The sequence below is a fragment of the Gorilla gorilla genome, chromosome 1 (assembly GCF_029281585.2).
Source record: "Gorilla gorilla gorilla isolate KB3781 chromosome 1, NHGRI_mGorGor1-v2.1_pri, whole genome shotgun sequence".
NCBI classification, from domain to species: Eukaryota; Metazoa; Chordata; class Mammalia; order Primates; family Hominidae; genus Gorilla; species Gorilla gorilla.
In genome coordinates, this window is record NC_073224.2 from 240,086,290 (window position 1) to 240,109,618 (window position 23,329).

At 51.6% G+C, this 23,329-nt stretch overlaps 1 protein-coding gene across 1 annotated transcript in view; it reads left to right on the forward strand.

Moving 5' to 3' along the window:
• Nucleotides 1–23,329, forward strand: part of C1H1orf159 (chromosome 1 C1orf159 homolog) — a 34,557-nt gene that overhangs the window by 6,046 nt on the left and 5,182 nt on the right. The window contains 5 exon segments of the mRNA XM_063703514.1: nt 3,256–3,349; nt 17,812–17,905; nt 18,948–19,023; nt 21,720–21,815; nt 22,114–22,179. Of these exon segments, the coding sequence (XP_063559584.1) occupies nt 17,834–17,905; nt 18,948–19,023; nt 21,720–21,815; nt 22,114–22,179 (310 nt within the window). The 5' untranslated portion in view covers nt 3,256–3,349; nt 17,812–17,833.

Genomic DNA, 23,329 nt, shown 5'->3' on the forward strand with positions numbered 1-23,329 from the left:
GAAATCTCACCTCTCAGTGAACATGGGTCCTGCATTACATGCATGTTTATCTAGTACACTTGCATTAAGACAGGAGAGAGGAGCGCTTGAGCCCAGGAGTTCAAGACCAGCCTGCGAAACACAGCAAGATACCCTTTTTACCAAAAAGTAAAAATAAAATTAGCCAGATGTGGTGGCAGGCATGTAGTCCTAGCTACTTGGGAGGCTGAGGCGGGAGAGTTGCTTGAGCCCAGGAGTTCAAGATGGCGGTGAGCTATGATTGCACCACCGCACTCCAGCCTGGGCAACAGAGCAAACCCGTCTCTAAAAGAAAGAAAGAAATTTTAAAAAGGAGGAAAGGAAAGAAAGGAGAAAAGAGGAAAGGAAACAGGAAAAGAAACTGTTCCCATTAAACACTAACTCCCCATTCCTCCCTGCCCCCCAGCCCCTGGCAACCACCATTGTCTTTTCTGTCTCTATGAATTCGACAACCCTGGGAACCTCATGAGTAGAATCATACAGTATTTGTCCTGTTGTGATGAGCTGCTTTCACTTAGCATAGTGTTTTCAAGGTTCATCCCTGTTGTAGCATGCGTCCAAAATTTCTTTTCAGGACTGTAGAATATTCCACGGTCTGTATAGACCACCTTTTGTTTATCCATTCATCTGTGGGTGGACACTTGCTCCCACCTTTTGGCTGTGGTGAACAATGCTGCTAAGACATGGTGGCTGTGGTGGACGGTGCTGCCGGGACATGGTGGCTGTGCTAGACGGTGCCAGGACGTGGTGGCTGTGGTGAATGGTGCCGCCAAGATGTGGTGGCTGTGGTGGACGGTGCCGCCGGGACGTGGTGGCTGTGGTGGACGGTGCCGCCGGGACGTGGTGGCTGTGGTGGCTGTGGTGGACGGTGCCGCCGGGACGTGGTGGCTGTGGTGGACGGTGCCGCCGGGACGTGGTGGCTGTGGTGGACGGTGCCGCCGGGACGTGGTGGCTGTGGTGGACGGTGCCGCCGGGACGTGGTGGCTGTGCTGGACGGTGCCGCCGGGACGTGGTGGCTGTGGTGGACGGTGCCGCCGGGACGTGGTGGCTGTGGTGGACGGTGCCGCCGGGACGTGGTGGCTGTGCTGGACGGTGCCGCCGGGACGTGGTGGCTGTGGTGGACGGTGCCGCCGGGACGTGGTGGCTGTGGTGGACGGTGCCGCCGGGACGTGGTGGCTGTGGTGGACGGTGCCGCCGGGACGTGGTGGCTGTGGTGAATGGTGCTGCTAATGTGTCTGGAATTGGTGGATTCTTGGTCTCACTGACTTCAAGAATGAAGCCACCGACCCTCGCAGTGAGTGTTACAGTTCTTAAAGATGGTGTGTCCGGAGTTTGTTCCTTCTGATGTTTGGATGTGTTTGGAGTTTCTTCCTTCTGGTGGGTTCGTGGTCTCGCTGGCTTCAGGAGTGAAGCTGCAGACCTTTGCAGTGAGTGTTACAGCTCATAAAGGCAGTGCAGACCCAAAGAGTGAGCAGCAGCAAGATTTATTGCAAAGAGTGAAAGAATAAAGCTTCCATAGTGTGGAAAGGGACCTGAGTTGGTTGCTGCTGCTGGCTCCGGCAGCCTGCTTTTATTCCCTTATCTGACCCCACCCACATCCTGCTGATTGGCCCATTTTACAGACAGCTGATTGGTCCATTTTATAGAGAGCTGATTGGTCTGTTTTGACAGGGTGCTGATTAGTGCGTTTACGATCCCTGAGCTAGACACAGAATGATATTTACAATCCTCTAGCTAGACGTAAAAGTTCTCCAAGTCCCCACTAGATTAACTAGACACAGAGCAGTGATTGGTGCATTTACAAACCTTGAGCTAGACACAGGGTGCTGATCGGTGCATTTACAAACCTTGAGCTAGACACAGAGTGCTGATTGGTGTATTTACAATCCTGTAGCTAGACATAAAGGTTCTCTAAGTCCCCACCAGATTAGCTAGATACAGAGAGTGCTGATTGGTGCATCCACAAACCCTGAGCTAGACACGGAGTGCTGATTGGTGCATTTACAATCCTCCAGCTAGACGTAAAAGTTCTCCAAGTCCTCACCGGACTCAGGAGCCCAGCTGGCTTTGCCTAATGGACCCAGCGCCTGGCCGCAGGCAGAGCTGCCCACCAGTCCAGTGCCATGCGCTACACTCCTCAGCCCTTGGGTGGTTGATGGGATCGGGCACCGCAGAGCAGGGGGTGGTGCCCGTTGGGGAGGCTCGGGCTGCGTGGGAGCCCACGGGCGGGGGTGTGGGGGGCCTCGGGCATGGCAGGCTGCCAAGCCCTGCCCCGCGGGGAGGCAGCTGAGGCCCGGCAAGAATTCGAACCTGGTGCAGGGGGGCTGGCAGTGCTGGGGGACCCTCCGCAGCTGCTGGCCCAGGTGCTAAACCCCTCACTGCCCAGGGCTGGGGGTGCCGGCAGGTGCTCTGAGTGCGGGGCCCGCCGAGCCTGCACCCACCCAGAACTCGCGCTGCATGCAGCCCCAGTTCCCGCCTGCAGCTCTCCCTCCACACCTCCCTGCAAGTAGAGGAGCCGGCTCCGGCCTCGGCCAGCCCAGAGAGGGGCTCCCACAGTGCAGCGGCGGGCTGGAGGGCTCCTCAAGTGTAGCCAGAGTGGATGCTGAGGCCCAGGAGGTGCTGAGAGCGAGTGAGGGCTGCTAGCACGTTGTCACCTTTCACTAAGACATGGTGGTTGTGGTGAACAATGCTGCTAAGATACGGTTGTACAAATGTCTCTTGGAGTCCTGGTTTTCAGTTCTTTAGGGTGTAGAACCACAAGTAAAGTTGCTGGGTCATAGAGTAATTCTGTGTTTAATTTTGTGTGTGTGTTTAGTTTTTTGAGAAACTGACATACTGTTTTTCACACCATTTTATATTCTCAGCAGCGTGCACAAGGGTTCCATTCTCTCCACATGCGTTTGCCAACATTTATTTCTGTTTTTTTGGTAATAGCCATTCTAATGGGTGTGGAGTAGTATTTCATTTTGATTTTGATTTGCATTTCCCTAATAATTAGTGACATTAATTGATAGTTTTTAACTGAAGTATTTAATTTAACCATTTGTATTTAATGTAGGTGTTAGAGTGTTTGGGATGGAGTCTACCATCTTTATGTTCGATTTCTGTTTTTCCACCTGCTTTTCCCTGCTTCTCCTTTCCTTCCTTTTTTGTAGGTAGAGGGATCAAGTTGTCTTTAATTCAGTTTTATCTCCTCTGCTGACTTTTTAGTTCTGCCTCTTTGTGTTGTTTTTTAAGTGGTTCCTCTGGAGATTAAATGTACTTCACAGAACCTCAGCGAGCGGACTCCAGTTATACTCCGTGCTCTCGTCGGCACGCATTTCACTTCTAGGTATGCTAGAAAATTCTACAACACACTTATTACTATTTTATTTATCTATTTATTTATTTATTTGTTTGTTTTTGAGACAGAGTCTCGCTCTGTTGCCCAGGCTGGAGTGCAGTGGTGCTATCTCGACTCGCTGCAAGCTCCACCTTCCCGGGTTCACTCTATTCTCCTGCCTCAGCCTCCCGAGTAGCTGGGACTACAGGCGCCCGCCACCACGCCCAGCTAATTTTTTTGTATTTTTAGTAGAGACAGGGTTTCACCATGTTAGCCAGGATGGTCTCACTCTCCTGACCTCGTGATCCACCCGCCTCGGCCTCCCAAAGTGCTGGGATTACAGGTGTGAGCCACTGCGCCTGGTCCACACTTATTTTTACTTTAGTTAATAGTCTAATATTTAAGGGTATATTATTTTTTAAATCCAATGCCTTTACTTTTTATTTTTTATTTTTTGAGATGGGGTCTTACTCTGTCATCCAGGCTAGGGTGTGGTGGCGCTATCTCGGCTCAGTGCAGCCTCAACCTCCTGGACTCAAGTGATCCTCCCACCTCCCTCCCAAGTAGCTGGGATCACAGGCATGTGCCATCACGCCTGGCTGATTTCTGTAAGGGGTTTCGCTGTATTGCCCAGGCCGATCTTAAAACTCCTGCCCTCAAGTGATCCTCCAGCCTCAGCCTTCCAAAGTGCTGGGATTACAGGTGTGAGCCACTGCTCCTGGCCTTTACTTCTTAAATTGAAAATTTCTATAAACTTTTACGGTAGTTGGCCAGACATACTGAACATATTTGTTGAGTGTTGCGGTTGAAAACCATCAGACTCCAGTTTATTCTGGAGCCAGAGGGCCTGGCCTGGGCCTAACCCTGCCACCTACTCACAGTGTGGTCTTATGCAAGTCTTTTCCTCATCTTTAAAGTGGGGCGATAAGAGGCATTGTTGAAATTAGTGAAATCAGTTTGTATGTATAAATCCCTTCGCGTGGTGTCTGGCATGTGGCAAGTGCTCTGGAAGTGTTGATTGCTGCTGTTGTTGGACAGTGAACAGGTTTACATCCCTTGGAGACCCAGGATCTGTAGCACAAAAAGACTTATCCTTTCAGCCCATGTTCTCCAAGTTCTCTGCTGCCAAAGCTTTTTTTTTTTCCTTTGAGACAGGGCCTCGCTCTGTTGCCCAGGCTGGAGTGCAGGTGCGTTCCCGGCTTGACCAGCTTGAATGTGTCTGCACGTAAGCTTCGAACTCCTGGTCTCAAGCAGTCCTCTTGCATCAGCCTCCCAGGTAGCTGATATTCTAGGTGTGAGCCACCATGTCCAGACCGCACAGGCTTGTTACTGCCCAGAGTTGAGCACCTGGGAAGCAACACAGGTGCCCACCGTCTAGAAACTAAAATCGCCTTGGTTTCTGGACACAGAAAGCCGTATGATGGGGTTCTACTTCAGTGGGAAAGAGTAAACTTCTAACAGAGTGACCCTGCCACAGCACAACTGTAACCATGGACAGAGTATGAAAAACAGCTCCCTGAGGGCCCTGGAGAGTGGCAGATTTTGGAGGGAAGTTTTGACTTGGAGGAAGCAACCAGCACAGTTTCCTGTTTTTGCATCTTTGCCCGGAGGGCAGCCACAGTCCCCACATGATAGTGTGGGGTGACTAACGCACTGATAGAAAGTCCACTGTCTGGGCCGGGTGCAGTGGCTCATGCCTGTGATCCCAGCACTTTGGGAGGCGGAGGCAGGTAGATCACGAGGTCAGGAGTTTGAGACCAGCCTGGCCAACATGCTGAAACCCCGTCTCTACTAAAAATACAAAAAATTAGCCAGGTGTGGTGGCGGGTGCCTGTAATCCCAGCTACTCGTGAGGCCGAGGCAGGAGAATCGCGTGAGCCTGGGAGGCAGAGGCTTCAGCGAGCTGAGATCGCGCCACTGCACTCCAGCCTGGGTGACAGAGCGAGACTCTGTCTCAAAAAAAAAAAAAAAAGTAAAAATTCTACTATCTGGCAGGGCAGCTCGCTCCTGTAATCCCAGGATTTTGGGAGGCTGAGACGGAGAATTGCTTGAGGCCAGGCATTCGAGACCAGCCTGGGCAACACAGTCTCTACAAAAGAAAAGGACATTACCTGGGTGTAATGGTGTGCACCTGAGGTCCCAACTATTCAGGAGGCCGGGATGAGAGGATCGCTGCCACTGCATTCCTGCCTGGGCGACAGAGGGAGAATGTGTCTCCAGAAAACAAACAAAAAAGAAAGTACGCTATCTTCCTTGTTCCAGGAGCAGGCAGGGGAAGGAGCTAGGCACCCATAGCTCCTCGAAAATGAGAGTAGAAGCCCCAGAAAGAGCCAGAGAGGAGGAGTCCTGTGTATAGATGCCGCTCATTTCTGGCAAACCCCTGACCCCTGTGTGCACCCTGTGCCATGCAGTGACCTGAGCCACCGCTCACCACAGGTGTGACAGCGTTTGCAGTTTGAATCTAATGAAATTAATTGCCTGCTAAGTAGAAACATTGGTTCTCTTCAGAGGAATATCACAGAATCCAGTGTCTTCACAATGTAACGTTTGCAATGTACAGGATACAGTTCAAAATCACTCAACATATGAAGAGCCAGGAAAATGTGAGCCATTCTCAAAGGGAAAGACAACAGATATCAACTGTGTTATGACCTAGCTGTTGGAATAATCAAAAAAGCACTTTGGAGCAGGTTTAGTGTCTGTGCTCAGTGAAGAAAAGGGAAATGCACGCATAATGAACAAAGTGCCGGAAATCTCAGCAGAGGAAACATGTTTAAATGAGCCAAATGGGAATTTTAGGTCAAACAAGCACAAGATCTGGCTGGGCGTGGTGGCTCATGCCTGTAATCCCAGCACTTTGGGAGGCTGAGGTAGGTGGATCACCTGCGGTCAGGAGTTCAAGACAAGCCTGACCAACATGGTGAAACCCTGTCTCTACTAAAAATACAAACAACAACAACAAAAATTTAGCAGGGCTTGGTGGTGGGCTCCTGTAATCCCAGCTACTCGGGAGGCTGAGGCAAAGAATCACTTGAGCCCAGGAGGCAGAGGTTGCAGTGAGCCCAGATCATGCCACTGCACTCCAGCCTGGGGCTGGGGGACAAGAGTGAAACTCTTGTCTCAAAAAAAAACAAAATCTGAAATTTTATTTTATTTATTTTTGAGACAGTTCTACTCTGTCACCCAGGCTGGAGTTCAGTGGCACGATCTCGGCTCACTGCAACTTCTGCCTCCCAGGTTCAAGTGGTTCTCCTGCCTCAGCCTCCTGAGTAGCTGGGACTACAGGCGCCCACCACTACGCCCAGCAATTTTTTTTTTTTTTTTTTTTTTTTTAGTAGAGACAGGGTTTCGCTATGTTGGCCAGGCTTGTCTTGAACTGACCTCAGGTGATCCACCTACCTCAGCCTCCCAAGGTGCTGGGATTACAGGCGTGAGCCACTGTGCTTGGCCAAGATCTGAAATTTTAAAATTCACTGAATGAACATAACAGAAGGGAAATAACAGAGAAAATAGGCAGAGTCCTCAAAGACAGAGGAATAGAAATCATCCAAGCTGGAAAAAGAAAAAAGGGTGGAAGTGATTGGAGGGAAATAAAACAAAACCATGAACAGAGCCCCAGGGACCTTAGGTGATATCAACATGTCTAACACATGGGTAATTACAGAGGTCCAGGAGAGGAGAGGCGCCGTGGACAGAAGTACTTGAAACAGTAACCAGAAACTTTCAAATTTGGTGAAAGACATAAATGTATAGCTTTAAGAATCCCAAACAGGATAAATGTGAATAAAACCACACCTGGACCCATCACTTCAAAAGTTTGTTTGTTTGTTTGTTTGTTTGTTTGTTTTGAGACAGAGTTTTGCTGTTGTCGCCCAGGCTGGAGTGCAGTGGTGTGATCTCGGCTCACTGCAAGCTCCACCTCCCAGTTCAAGCGATTCTCCTGCCTCAGCCTCCCATGTAGCTGGGACTATACGCCCGTGCCACCACGCCCGATTAATTTTTGTATTTTTAGTAGATACGGAGTTTCTCCATGTTGGCCAGGCTAGTCTCGAACTCCTGACCTCAGGGGATCTGCCTGCCTCAGCCTCCTAAAGTGCTGGGATTACAGGTGTAAGCCACCACACCCAGCCCCAAAAACTATTAAAAACTAAAGATTAACTTTAAAAATCTTGAAAGCAGCCAGAGAAAAACAACAGATCACACACAGCACAGCACTGTGAAGACTGAGCTGATAAACCGTGAGCCAATAGACCGTGAGCCGACAGACTGTGAGCTGATTGATAGACCGTGAGCCGACGGACCCTGAGCCAATAGACCATGAGCTGACAGACCCTGAGCTGATAGAGCTGATAGACTGAGTCTGTGAGATTTTTTTTTTAATTTTTTTTGATACAGAGTCTTGCTCTGTTACCAAGGCTGGAGTGCAGTGGTACAGTCTCAGCTCACTGCAACCTCTGCCTCCTGGGTTCAAGTGATTCTTGTGTCTCAGCCTCCCAAGTAGCTGGGACTACAGGTGTGTGCTACCATGCTGAGCTAATTTTTGTATTTTTAGTAGAGATGGGGTTTTGCCATGTTGGCCAGGGTGGCATCAAACTCCTGGCCTCAAGTGACCCACCCACTTGGCCTCCCAAAGTGCTGGGATTACAGGCGTGAGCTGCCACGCCCGACCAAGTTTGTGAGTAATTATGGAGACCAGAAGAAAGTGGAACTGCTGAAAGAAAAAAAAAAGCATAGAATTCTGTATTCTCTAAGAATAAACATTACATGAAAATATTTTCAGAAAAAGGAAAACTGATAAAATTTGTCACCATCAAATTGTGCTACCGGAAATGCTGAAGATAGTATATACTACAGTGAAACTCAGATCTTTAAGAATGAATGATGAACATCAAAGTTAGTAAATATCTGGGGAAAAATTAAAACATCTCTTGGGTTTATAATGTACGCAGATATGACAGCCACAACATGAAGAGTAGTCGAGGGGATCCATGGACTGTACAGTTGCGAGGTGTCTACATGTCTACATTTTGCATAAAGTGGTATAATGCTAGTTCTAAGTAGACTAGAAAAAGCAAGGTTGAAATTGCAATTCCTAGAGCAACAACTATGAGAATAATGGAAAGAAGCACAACTAAAGGGCCAAAAGATAACTTGGAAAGGAATTTTTAAAACTTCAAATCACGCAAAAGAGGGCCAGAAAGAGAACAGGAACAAAAAACACAGGGACAATCAGAAAACAAATAATAAACGGTAAAAACAGTAGACCTGAAATCCAACGATAGTGTCATTATACACTTGCCAAAGCTCAACACCAAGAACGTGCAGCAGCAAGAGTGCACCCTCGTGGGAACCATGGACTTTGAGTGGTGGTGATGTGTCACTGTCGGTGTGTCAGCTGCAACAAGTGGGATGCTGATGGTAAGGCTGTGCCTGGGTGGGCACGGGGGAGGCACAACTCCTTGTACTTACTGCTCAATTTTGCTATGAACCTAAAATCACTGAAAAATAAAGGGCAGTGTGTGTATACAAAGGGACAATCAGAAAACGATTAACATACCTACATCTACCCATAACAGTAATTATATTAAATATTAACATACCTACATCTACCCATAATGATAATTATATTAAATGTTAATGAATTAAACCCTCCAGTTAAAAGGCAGAGATTGCTAAAATGGACAAATTAGCAAGATTTACTACATGCTGTCTACAAAAGATGCACTGTGGTGTGTGTGTCTGTCTGTCCGTCTATGTATTTTTTTTTTTTTTAAGAGATGGGGTCTTGCCTTTTTGCCCAAGGTGAAGTCTAGTACTGCTCAAACTCCTGGGCTCAAGTGATCCTCCTGCCTCAGTCTCCAGAATAGCTGGGATTAGGGGCATGTGCCATCACACCCAGCTAAAAGATGCACTTTAAATATAAAAAACACAAGTAGGCAGAAAGTGACTGCAAAAACCATCTATATATAGACAACCCACAATCATAGTCGGAGATTTTAACCCCTCTCTCTGATTCTTAGAACAATAGACCAAAAACATCAATAGACAATCCACAATCATAGTCGGAGATTTTAACCTCTCTCTCTCCGATTCTTAGAACAATAGACCAAAAACATCAGTAGACAATCCACAATCATAGTCGGAGATTTTAACCCCTCTCTCTCCGATTCTTAGAACAATAGACCAAAAACATCAGTAGACAATCCACAATCATAATCGGAGATTTTAACCTCTCTCTCTCCGATTCTTAGAACAATAGACCAAAAACATCAATAGACAATCCACAATCATAGTCGGAGATTTTAACCTCTCTCTCTCCGATTCTTAGAACAATAGACCAAAAACATCAGTAGACAATCCACAATCATAGTCGGAGATTTTAACCTCTCTCTCTCCGATTCTTAGAACAATAGACCAAAAACATCAATAGACAACCCACAATCATAGTCGGAGATTTTAACCTCTCTCTCTCTGATTCTTAGAACAATAGACCAAAAACATCAGTAGACAATCCACAATCATAATCGGAGATTTTAACCTCTCTCTCTCCGATTCTTAGAACAATAGACCAAAAACATCAATAGACAATCCACAATCATAGTCGGAGATTTTAACCTCTCTCTCTCCGATTCTTAGAACAATAGACCAAAAACATCAATAGACAACCCACAATCATAGTCGGAGATTTTAACCTCTCTCTCTCCAATTCTTAGAACAATAGACCAAAAACATCAGTAGACAATCCACAATCATAGTCGGAGATTTTAACCTCTCTCTCTCCGATTCTTAGAACAATAGACCAAAAACATCAATAGACAACCCACAATCATAATCGGAGATTTTAACCTCTCTCTCTCCGATTCTTAGAACAATAGACCAAACACATCAGTAGACAATCCACAATCATAGTCGGAGATTTTAACCCCTCTCTCTCTCTGATTCTTAGAACAATAAACCAAAAACATCAATAGACAATCCACAATCATAGTCGGAGATTTTAACCTCTCTCTCTGATTCTTAGAACAATAGACCAAAAACATCAGTAGACAATCCACAATCATAATCGGAGATTTTAACCTCTCTCTCTCCGATTCTTAGAACAATAGACCAAAAACATCAATAGACAACCCACAATCATAATCGGAGATTTTAACCTCTCTGTCTCCAATTCTTGGAACAATAAACCAAACACATCAGTGAAGACATGGGGGATCTGAATAACACTATCATCATCTTGACCTGAATGGTATTTATAGGAAGTTACACATATCAGGCTGCACGTGGGGGCTCAAGCTTGTAATACAGGCACTTTGGGAGCCCGAGTCGGGTGGATCACCTGAGGTCAGGAGTTCAGGACCAACCTGGCCAACATGGCAAAACCCCATCTATACTAAAAATACAAAAATTTGCTGGACATGGTGGCGGGCACCTGTAATCCCAGCTACTCGGGAGGCTGAGGCAGGAGAATGGCGTGAACCCAAAAGACGGAGTGACCCGAGATCGTGCCACTGCACCCCAGCCTGGGCAAGAAGAGGAAAACTCTTCTCAAAAACAAAAACAAAAAGAAAAAGTTACACAAATACTCCTAAGTGCACATGATACATTTTCCAACACAGACCAACTGCTGTGTCCTAAAACAAGTTCCAACGAATTTTAAAAGAATCATACAAAGTATGCTTTCTGAGCACAGAGGAATTAAATTAGAAATCAACCACAAATAAAATAGGAAAAACTCAAATGTTTGGAAATTAACCCACTTTTGAATAAACCATGGGTCAAAGAAGAACTCAAATGGGAAATTAGAAAATATTTCCAGGCTGGGGCCAGGCGCGGTGGCTCACACATGTAATCCCAGCACTTTGGGAGGCTGAGGTGGGTGGATCAGAAGGTCAGGAGTTCAAGACTATCCTGGCCAGCATGGTGAAACCCCATCTCTACTAAAAATACAAAAAATTAGCTGGGCGTGGTGGTCGCACCTGTAATCCCAGCTACTCGGGTGGCTGGGGCAGAGAATTGCTTAAAAACCCTAGAGGTGGAGCTGGCAGTGAGGCAAGATCGCATCACTGCACTCCAGCCTGGGCGACAGAGCGAGACTGTGTTTCAAAAAAAAAAAAAAATTTCTAACTCAGATGCGGAAAAAATGACAGAAGAAGAAAAAATATTTCCAACTGAATAATAATGGAAACATAACATCAAAATTGTTGGTGTAGCTAAAGCAATACTTAGAACTCTATAACTAAGTGTGTGTAAAGGCATGAAAGCAGAGACCTAAGATTCACTCCCAGAAGCCAGGGAAAAAAGAACAAAGCCAAAAAAAGGAAATAAAGACAAATACAGAAATCCGTGGCATAGAAAGCATGAGAAAAATGGAGAAACTTAACAATATCAAAAGCTGATTTTTTTCCTAAAAGATTGGAAAGATTGACAAACCTCTACTAAGAATGGTCAATTTTAAGAAAGAAGAAAGAGCCAGGTGAGGTGGGTGGTTCACGCCTGTAATCCCAGCACTTTGGGAGGCATAGGTGGGAGGACTGCTTGAACCCAGGAGTTTAAGACCAGCCTGGGAATCAGAAGGAGACCCCATCTCTACAAAAAAAAAAAAAAAAAATTTAATGAGCTGGGTGTGGTGGCTCGAGCCTGTAGTCCTGGCTAGTCAGAAGGCTGAGGTGGGAGGATCGCTTGAGCCCAGGAGGTTGAGGCTGCAGTGAACTGTGATCATACCACTGCACTCCAGCCCAGGCGACAGAGAGAGACCTGTTTGAAAAGCAAACAAACAAATAGAAAGATAGGCCAGGCACGGTGGCTCACACTTGTAATCCCAGCACTTTGGGATGCCAAGGTGGGCGGATCACTTGAGGTCAGAAGTTTGAGACCAGGCTGGCCAACATGGTGAAACCCTGTCTCTACTAAAAATACAAAAATTAGCCAGGCATGGTGGTGGGTGCCTGTAATCCCAGCTGCTCAGGAGGCTGAGGCACAAGAATCGCTTGAACCCGGGAGGCAGAGGTTGCAGTGAGCCGAGGTCATGCCACTGCACTCCAGCCTGGGCGACAGAGTGAGACTCGGTCTCAAAAGAAAGAAATAGATAGCACAAATCACCAATATCAAGAACAAAAGAGGCATTATTTCTAAGGATCCTGTAGACATAGTAATAGACTATTGCCATCTCTGGTGGCTCAAGCCTGTAATCCCAGCACTTTGGGAGACTGAGGCAGGAGGATTGTTTGAGCCCAGGAGTTCAAGACCAGCAACATCATGCTTCAGTTTTGTTTCATAGCGAGACCCTGTCTCTACAAAAAATCAAAAAATTAGCCAGGTGTGGCAGCACTTGCTTGTGTTCCAGCTACTTGGGAAGCTGAGGTGGGAGGATGGCCTGGGCCTGGGAGACTGAGGCCGTGGTGAGCTGAGGTCACACCACTTTGCTCCAGCCTGGGTGACAGAGCGAGACCATGTCTCAAAATAATAGGAGACTATGATGAACAATTTTAGGCCAGTAAATGTAGCAATTTCAATGCAATGAATAAACTCTTGGAAGAATGTAACTTGTCAAAAGCGATGGAAATCTGCATGGTCCTCTTTCTGTTTAGGAAATTGAATTAATTACCAGAGAACCTACCTACCAAGAAAACTCCTGCAAATATACGTGGTTTCCTGGTGAATTCTATCAAACATTCAAAGAAGAAATCACAATATTCTTACACAAACTCTTTCAGAAAATAAAAGAGGAGGGGGAACGGGTGCTGTGGCTCCCACGTGTAATCCCAGCACTTTGGGAGGCTGAGGCAGGAGGATCACCTGAGGCCAGGAGTTCGAGACCAGCCTGGACAATATAGTGAGACCCTGTGTACAAAAAGAATTATACCTGTAGCCCCAGCTACTTGGGAGGCTGAGGTGGGAGGATCCCTTGATCCCAGGAGTTCAAGGCGGCAGTGAGCCATGATCGCACCACTACACTCCAGCCTGGCAACAGAGTGAGACCCTGTCTCTCTTTAAAAAAAGGAGGGCCTATTTCCCAGCTTTTTTTTATGAGACAATATAATCCAATACCAAAACCTGACAAAGACACCTAAAAAAAATTATAGACCACTATCCTTCATGAACACAGGCAAAAATCCTTACGAAGGTATTGGCAGGTGAAATCCAACAATAGCCTAGGAGGGCAGTACACCTTGGCCAAGTGTGGTTTATCCCAGTGATACAAGGTTGTTTTGATTCATAAATGAATCTTTGTTGTCACCATATTACTAGAATAAAGAAGGAAAAGATGATCACTGAAATAGATGCAGAAAAGACATTTGGAAACATTTATACCTGTTTTATGATTTTTTAAAAAAAACCTCAGTAAACTAAGAATAGAAGGAAACTCCCTGAGTCTGATAAATGAACATCTATGAAAAACCTACACTAGACGTTGTACTTTTGATGGCGAAATATTGAGCATTTTATCCCTAAAATCAAGAACAAGGATGGCACCCATTCTCGCTCTTCTGTCCAACATTATACTCAAAGTCCCAGCCACTGCAATAAGGTAAGAAAAAAGGCAAATTGAAGTCACAAGGATTAGAAAGGAAGAAGTAAAACTATTTATTTGTAGATGACATGATTATTTATGTAGAGGGTCCTGAGAAAGCTACAGAGAATTGCTAGAACTATTAAGTGAATTTAGCAAGATTTCAGATATCAAGGCGAATGTGCAAAGTTTTATCGTTATATAGTAGCAGCAAACTATTGGAACATGAAATCAGAAATTACATTCTATTTGTAATAACAAAAAGTAAAATACTTAGTAACTATCTTAACAAAAGATATACAAGACCTGTTCACTGAAAACTACGAACACTGCTGAGATAAACTGAAGAAGATGCGGAGGGATGAAGAGAGACAGCAGGTCCGTGACGAAAAGACTCGATCCTGTTAAAACATCGGCTCTCCCAGTCAAAATCGCAGCAGGCTTTTTTGTAGGAATTGACACAATGAGTCTAAAATAGGAAGCACATGTGACCTGGAATTGCCAAAGCAATTAATCAAAGTGGAGCTGATACGTGCCCTGATTTCAAAGTTTCTATTCTACTTACAGCTTCAGTAATCCAGTCAGCCGCAGTGTCCCTGAAGAACAGACACACAGGTGAGCGGAACAGAATAGAAAGCCCGGAAATAGACCCCACCTCTATAGTCCATTGATTTTCAATGAAGATGTCAACATGGAAAGAAAAGTCTTTTTAGCAACTGTTTATACATAAGGAAAGAAATGACGCTTGACCTGCATTTCACCATACACAAAGGTGACTCAGAATGCAAAAGCTAAAACTGTAACACTTCTGGAAGAAAGCAGTAAATCTTAGTGACCGTGAGGTCAAGGCAGAGATTTCTTAGGACATAAAAAATAAGAACCACAAAAGGAAAAATGGATGCATTCAATTTTATTAAAAATTTCATTAAAATTAAAAACATTTGCTCTTCAAAAGATGTCCATAAAAAAATGATAAGACGGGGGCCGGGCACAGTGGCTCATGCCTGTAATCCCAGCACTTTGGGAGGCCGAGGCGGGCGGATCACAACGTCAGGAGATCGAGACCATCCTGGCCAAGATGGTGCAACCCCGTCTCTACTAAAAATACAAAAAATTAGCTGGGCGTGGTGGCGGGCACCTGTAGTCCCAGCTACTCGGGAGGCTGAGGCAGGAGAATGGTGTGAACCCAGAAGGCAGGGCTTGCAGTGAACTGAGATCACGCCACTGCACTCCAGCCTGGGCGACAGAGACTCCAACTCAAAAAAAAAAAAGATGATAAGACAAACCACAGGATGGAAGAAAATATTTGCAATACATAAGTCTGATGAAGAATATGTGTTTTAGCTGAGCGTGGTGGTGACGCACACCTCTAGTCTCAGCTACTCGGGAGGCTGATGTAGGAGTATCACGTAAGCCCTGGAGGTCAATATGGCAGCATGCACCTGTAGTCTCAGCTACTCGGGAGGCTGAGGTAGGAGGATCACGTAAGCCCTGGAGGTCAAGGCTGCAGTGAGCCACGATCCCACCACTGCACTCCAGCCTGGGCAACAGAGTGAAACCCTATGCCCCCCACCCCCGCCAAAAAAAAAGGTATATGTTGCAACTCCACCCAATTAAAGAAAATGGGCAGAAGATGTGAGCAGGCACTTCAGAAAGAAGATACGTAAGTGGCTAATAAACACACGGAAAGATGCCATCATTAGTCTTCAGGGAAATGCAGATTGTAACAACACAGAGATACTCCTGCACATGCACGGACACCCTGCGTGCACCCACGTCGCCAGTGGGAGGGTATACAGCACAGCCACTGTGGAAGACGGCTGCAGTTCCTTAGAAAGTTAAACGTGCACCTCCCTGTGAGCCAGCCACTCTGCTCCCAAGAGACATGAAGACAGATGTCCACATGAGGACATGTGCCAGGACCTTGGCCGCAGCTGCATCCAGTCACCAGGAACTGGGAGCAGCCCAGGCACCCACCCACTGGCAGGTGATGGGCAAAGGCGGCGACGTTTGGCCAGCACAGTGGAAAATCCTTCAGCTGTGGAAAGGAAGAAAGTGCGGATAAAACAACATGGAAGGATCTAAAGGTCAGGGTGTGCAACCCCTTTGTATAAGACCCTAGAAGATACAGCTGCAGTCTGGTCAGCTCCTGGCTGCCGGGAGCCTGGGCTTGTAGGGGCCGCAGTGAGTGCTGGCAGCTGTGTGGGACCGGGCACCGTCCTGGCTGTGGTGGCAGCTTCAAGGGGGTGGTCAGACTCACCCACTTGTGTACTTTACACGGATGTGGTTTATTGTATGTAAAGTACATCTCCATGAAGTTGACTAAATAGCAGATGAAAGTGTTGATTGAAATCTTGGACTTCTGGTTCCTGAATCGAAATGATGTTTTGTGACTTAATGTGGCCCTCAGGATGCCCTTTAACCAGAGAGGGAGCAGGAGGGTCTGTGATGTCTGGAGTTTTCCACTGAGCAGGGGAAGACGGTCTCTGCTGGGCAAATGTTAAAGGGACAAAAGGAAAAACTAAGACTTGATTGCACTCTGTGGGTGGGGCGAGCAGCATGTCTGTGACTTCAACACGTTCCATCTGAAAGGGTTTCACATCAGAGAGGAGGAGCTGAATCAGAGGAGAGCATGCTTTTTTTTTTTTTTTTTTTGAGACGGAGTTCCCCTTGCACAGGCTGGAGTGCAGTCTTGGTGGAGGACTGCAGCCTCCACCTTCTGGGCTCAGGTGATCATCCCACCTCAGCCTCCTGAGTAGCTGGGACCTCAGGCTCCCGCCACCAGGCCCGACTAATTTTAAACTTTTTGTAAAGACGGGCTGTGTTGCCCGGGTGGGTCTCCAACTCCTGAGCTCAGGCATTCCGACCACCCCCACCTTCCAGAGTCCTCCAGCAGGCTCACACCTGGGCAGCCTGGTCAGTTTGTGAGGCCATGACCTGAATCCAGCATGGAATGGGTGACAGAGTGGACCATCCCTGTGCGGAGACTGGAGCTGTGTCCTCCGGGGCCTCCGTCTCCCTGCTGCTCACAGCCCTTGTCCCAGGACACCGGCCTAGGCCCCTCAAGAGGAGCCCCACAGGCCTGGCTGGGCCTCAGCCCCTCTCGGGGTAACTTGCCAGGGAGGCCCCTGAGCCAGTGCAGTGATACCACTTGAGGATTTGTGCGCCTGGCAGGCGTTTCCTCCCTTAGGAAGGCAGGGCCATGGTGCCAGGTCCTGTGGCTGGAAGTGCAGGGGGAGAGAGGGGGTTTGTGCGGGAGGACCGGTGTCCACCAAGTGCAGCCTGGGCCACTGAGCTCCGTACCTGGTCCCTGAGCAAAGGCCGGGCCGAGGGCCTGTATCCCAGCGAGGGCCTGTATCCCAGGCACTCTCACCCGCAGGAGGCCAGGAGGCCAGCTCGGGGGAAACACTCGTGGAGACAGCCCTGCCGAGGACCCCACAGCCCAGGAACAGCCCCTCCAGGACGCCCTGCTCAACAGCCAGGGGCCAGCAAGGGTGTGGACAGAGGGCCCGGACTGGACCCAGACCCCGCACTGTAGGCCACGGCCCACCTGGGTTGCCCTCGCGTGACCACGGCCTCACCTGCTGTCTTCATCTGCAGGACTGGGCCGGGGTCTGCAGGGCTCAGCTGAGCCCATGAGCTCCCAGAGCTAACCCCTGACCACCCAGGTGGGCAAAGGGCTGATGTCGGTAGTCCCCATCCTGGAGGGGCAGGTAAGGCCCCGCCTACACCTCACCCCACCCGTGCCTCCAAAGGCCCCAAGCCTTCACTCTTTCACCCCACCTCCATTTGGCTCCACCTTCCCTGTCATGGCCCTGCACCCCTGCCATGGCCCTGCCCCATCTCCATTTAACTCAGTCATCTGCCGCGGCCCCACCCCACCCCATCTCCATTTGGCCCCACCCTCCCTGCCTCAGCCCCACTCCATCTCTTTGGCTCCGCATGCTCCTCCCTGTTGCAGGCTCTGCGCATCTGCTCCTGGCATGGCGCTGCGGCACCTCGCCCTCCTGGCTGGCCTTCTCGTGGGAGTCACCAGCAAGTCCATGGAGAACATGGTAGGTGCCCCCTCACGTGTCCACGCGGCCTAAGCCAGAGCCTCTGTGGAGGGCGGTGGGCCCTTCCCCTAGAGGGTCTAACCCTTCCACCTTTAGGACACTGATGTCCCAGCCCCAGAGGTGCTGACCAGGTCCACTGTTGGGGTCAGAGGGGCCTGTGCCTCACAGAGGGGAGCCCTCCGCTGCCTGCTGGGTGAGCACCTACTCAGGAATGGCTGGGTCAGGTGGGGCCCCCACGGTGAGGCATCCCGGCCCGCAGTGGGAGCAGCTCTGCCAGCGGTGACAGCACAGCATGCCGCGCATTGCTATCGGGGAGTGTAGCTGCAGCGGCTCCAGACTCCCAGGCGGAGCGGGTGGAGGGTGGGGACCCCTCACTAGCCTGGCTGGGGCGTTTGAGGGACCGGACCTGGGCCCCTCCCTGGCGGTGTGGATTCTATCCCGCACTCCGCAGTCACCCCTGGATGCCCTCACCGTTCACTGCATTCAGGTCACGAGAAACAGCACAGCTGTGATCAACACACAAGCTGAGGGCACCCTGAGTCCCCCAGGCCTGTCCTGTCTGCCTGTGGTCAGGGAATGGGCCCTCACACACACCGTGAGTGCCAGCACCCAGCGCACCTGTGCAGTACCTGGGCACCTGGGCGTGAATTCGTCCCCTGAAATGCCAGCCAGGCCCGGGCACTTCCTCTGTGGGGTCAAGCGGAAACCCCTGATGGAGAGCCTCCAGAGATTTGCAGAGAATGTCGGTGGCGCTGCCATGGCCTGCGGGTGCCGCCTCCTGGGGGTGGTTTACTCTTCCAGGCCCAGCTTTTCCTTGGAGACCGCCCACCCAGGGTCCCACAGAAATGTGCACCGTAGCTGTGAGGCCCCTCTTCGCTCCCAGGCCCACAGGGGACAGAGGGCCACCCGATGCTGACTCCAGAAGAGGCCGGAGCTGCGGGCATTGAGATGTGCTCCCACGGCACCCCTCAGCCGCTGCTGCTCTGGGCATGAGCCTGCCTGGCAGGCGCGTCCTGGAGTTTCACTGCCGTGTCCCCTCCAGGCCCAGCTGCCCGAGTGCTGTGTGGATGTGGTGGGCGTCAACGCCAGCTGCCCAGGCGCAAGTCTGTGTGGTCCAGGTAAGCCGCTTTGTCCCAAGCAGATTCCAGACCAGCCACTGAGCCACTGGCATGCGTGTGCCCAGGACCCTCCCCTCGGTGACAAGGACAGTGCTCATCTTCGCTGCGGGACCGGGGGAGTGGATGGGGCAGTGAGGGCTGCGGAGCTTGGGGAAGGACATCTGAGCCTCCTTTCTGGCGGGCGGCCTTGAGCGGCAGCCTCATGAGAAGACTGGCCCAGCAGAGGGCTGGGAGCAGAGGCAGGAGCTGAGATCAGAAAGGTGCCTGGAGAAGGGTCTGGGGGAGTGGCCCATGAGTTCAGCCATTCTCACGGGGCTGTCCTGGCTCCAGGGGCCTCTGGCAGAGCCCAAGACATTTTTGCCTGTCCGTGCTCGGGCAGAGGTGCTGCTGGCCCCTGGTGCGTGGAGTGGGATGCCAATCAACAGGACGCCGCGAGGATGCCGGCCTGTGTCAGCGTGCCACGGGCAGGCCCTGTTCATCAGAGGTTCTGGGAGGCTGTGGAAGGGACTGTCTGGGGGCAGCTGGATGTCAGGAGGTTGAGGCTGGTGGGGGCAGCCAGTGGGAGCAGCCAGGGGAGGGGAGGACAGAGTGAGAAGGTGCAAGGGCCACTCCTTGGCGGCCCTTGGTGGACTTGGGGCTGAGATGCCCCGGCTGTACCTCCAAGGGCCTTGGCACTCCCATCCTGGGGGTCCAGCCCTCCCATGATGGAAGAACCCAGAAGGGCTGCTCCTGGGGACTCAGGGGCCTCATGAGGAGGGCGTGGTCAAGACGGCGGCTGTGGCAGCCAGTGAGGCTGGGCGTGGGGGTCCGAGGCTGGGTATGGGGGTTGGGGAGGCCACAGGAAGGCAGTGATGACATCTGAGGCACAAACAGAGTAGGAGGAGGAGGGCACCGCTCTGAGGGAGAACAGAGGGGCTGGGAGGAAGCTGAGCACCTTGGGGTCCTCATCCTCTGATGCTGAAGAGCCCTGGTGGCTGGGTGAGAACCACTCCCCTGGCACCCCATGGCAGCAAGAGTGCTGGGGCCGTGGCGTCTCCTGTGAGGGATTGTGTACCCCAGGCACTGTGTGGGTGCAGGCAGCTGTGCAGCAGTCACGGTGCCCTTGGAGGGGCCAGGCCAGCGGGTTGTGAAGTCCAAGGGCCGAGGTGGCCCCATGCACAGGCGCAGGGTGGGAACCGTCTGGCACTCGTGGGGAGGGGCCGGGCCTGCGGTGTTGGATACGCTTCTCCCTGCGTGCGGCCCCGCCGTTGGCGGCTCTTAGAGAAGCCAGGTCACGTCTCCGCTCGGGGAGGCAGCGGGCACTTCTGGGGACAGTGCTGCACTGGTGTTTGGCTCCCTGCCGTGGACTCCGTTCTTCGGCCTCCGGGGCAGAGACTCTCAGACAGAGCGAGCCTCGCTGAAGTCGCCCGAGCCCTGTGCCAGGAGATGCCAGGAGACAGAGGCTGCCCCCAGTGCTGGGAGAGCGCAGCTCCACCCTAGTAGGACTGAGCGGGTGGACTTCCATTCTTCCAAGAGGTGTGTCTGCAGAGTGACCCCTGTCACAACCGTGCCGGGGTCTCAGGCCCACTCTCCACCGCGGGGTCCCTGTGTCGCCGCGGCCCGTTTGTATTCAGATCAATCTGTGAGGAAGGGTCGAGGCGTGTGGTCCACCCGTGGCCCGCACCAGCATCCGCACCACAGTCAGCATCAAGAGTGTGTCTACTCTGCTCTGGGCTGAGTGTTGGAGATACTTAGAAAGTCAAGGAGTAAAAGTCAATTCCTATCCTTAAAGGCGCCCTGGCCGGTGGGCGGAAATGAGGCTTCAGGCGCAGCGTCGGCCTCGGGGTGGGGGGAATGAGGCTTCAGGCGCAGCGTCGGCCTCGGGGAGGGGAAGGAGGCTTCAGGTGTAGCGTCGGCCTGGGTGGGGGATGAGGCTTGGTTCTGCAGGATCCCCCGAGAGAGACCCGGGGGAGGGTGCCAGGGTGTGGAGGTGACAGATGGACCAAGGGTCGGGATCAGCTTGGGGCAGGAGGCTGTGCTGCTGGCGGGTGGGCCTATCCTGCTTGGGCGGCATGAGGGAACACGGGGTGCGAGGCAGCCGCTCCAGGCACTGCAGATGGGGGTCTTGGGGGAGGCGTGGGGGGTCCTGGGGGAGGCCGTGGGGGGGTCCTGGGGAGGCGTGGGGAGGTCCCGGGAAGGCATGGGGGGCCCTGGGGGAGGCATGAGGGGGTCCTAGGGGAGGCCGTGGGGGGGGGTCCTGGGGGAGGCCTGGGGCAGGCGTTGCAGTGGAGGTTCTTGGGGAGTCTGTGGGGTGAGGGCTGGGTGGTGGAAGCCGGGCCAAGCCTCCAGTCCTGCAGAGCACGAGCCCCCCCAACAGGCCTGTTGATTCTGGATGCTGCCGCCTACCGCTCTCTGAAGTACGCAGTGTGGAGTACTCAGGGTCGGGGTGCTCGGGGCCGGGGTGCGCGGCGTGGAGAGTGCAGCGTGGAGTACTCAGGGCCGGGGTGCGCGGCGTGGAGAGTGCAGCGTGGGGTGCTCAGGGCCCCGCCATGCTCCCTGGGGGTGTCCTTGTCTGCCGCCCACCCACCCTCCGGAGCACGTTAGTATCTGGAATGAAAGTTATTTATCTCACCAACTCAAATAGAGAATCATTCCCAGGAGACCCAGCTGGTGTGGATTTTGCTTTGGCTGACATGCCCATCCTCTGCCCCACGCAGGCTGTTACAGGCGCTGGAACGCGGACGGGAGCGCCAGCTGCGTCCGCTGTGGGAACGGAACCCTCCCAGCCTACAACGGCTCCGAGTGTAGAAGCTGTAGGTCTGCCCGGCTCCCCCCAGCTCCCTTCTCACAGCTCCAGCTGTGGGAGACACTGTGGGAGTTGCTGTCTGTGTCCCCACCTTGCCCCAGAGCCACTGTCCACTGGGGAACAGCCCCGGGAGCCCCCTCTTCCTGAGTCTGCTGGGCCATTCGGGACAGCTCTGTGGTGAGGGCTGCTCTGCCCCCTCAGCCCCTCGCTTTCATATTTCTGGCCTGAGATCCCCTTCGGGGTGCACGTGGGTGTCCCCGTGGGCTCCGTGCACACAGGCTTCCCACAGTTCTGCTCTCCCACAGTTGCTGGCCGGGGTGCGCCATTCCCCATGAACAGAAGCTCAGGGACCCCCGGGCGGCCACATCCTGGTAAGTCTCAGCAGGCCACAGCCACCTCTGCCGGTGTCCTGGGGGTTGGGGGCCGTCGGAGCCAGTGCAGACCCTGACCCTTGACGCAGCCACAGCAGGCTCAGGGTCTGCAAAACAGCCAGAGGGGAGTGTGGCAGCCCCTGCAGCTTGGGGTCAGCTGGTGTGGGTGGGGGATGTGGGGCGTCATGGGGGGCTCTGCCACATCTCTAAAGGGCCGTAGTTAGGGGAGGCCCTGATGGCCACACCGCACTCTCTCAGGGTCACACAGCTCACAGCCACACGCTCTCAGGTTCACACTCATGGCTCACGGCCACACTGCACACTCTAGGTTCACGCTCACGGCCACACTCACGGCTCACGGCCACACCGCACACTCTCAGGTTCACACTTAAGGCTCACACTCACGGCTTACGGCCACACCACATGCTCTCAGGTTCACACTCATGGCTCATGGCCGCACTGCACACTCTCAGGTTCACACTCGTGGCTGCACTGCACTCTCTCAGGTTCACACTCATGGCTCACGGCCACACCGCACACTCAGGTTCACATTTAAGGCTCACACTCACGGCTTACGGCCACACCACATGCTCTCAGGTTCACACTCATGGCTCACAGCCGCACTGCACACTCTCAGGTTCACACTCATGGCTGCACTGCACTCTCTCAGGTTCACACTCATGGCTCACGGCCACACCGCACACTCTCAGGTTCACACTTAAGGCTCACACTCACGGCTTATGGCCACACCACATGCTCTCAGGTTCACACGGCTCACGCTCACATCACATGCTCTCAGGTTCACACTCATGGCTCACAGCCACACTGCACGCTCTCAGGTTCACACTCACAGCTCATGGCCACACTGCACACTCTTAGGTTCACGCTCATGGCCACACTCACGGCTCACGGCCACACCGCATACTCTCAGGTTCACACTTTAGGTTCACAGCCACACTGCACACTCTCAGGTTCACGCTCACGGCCACACCGCACACTCAGGTTCACACTTAAGGCTCACACTCACGGCTTATGGCCACACCACATGCTCTCAGGTTCACGCTCATGGCTCATGGCCGCACTGCACACTCTCAGGTTCACACTCATGGTTGCACTGCATGCTCTCAGGTTCACACTCACAGCTCACGGC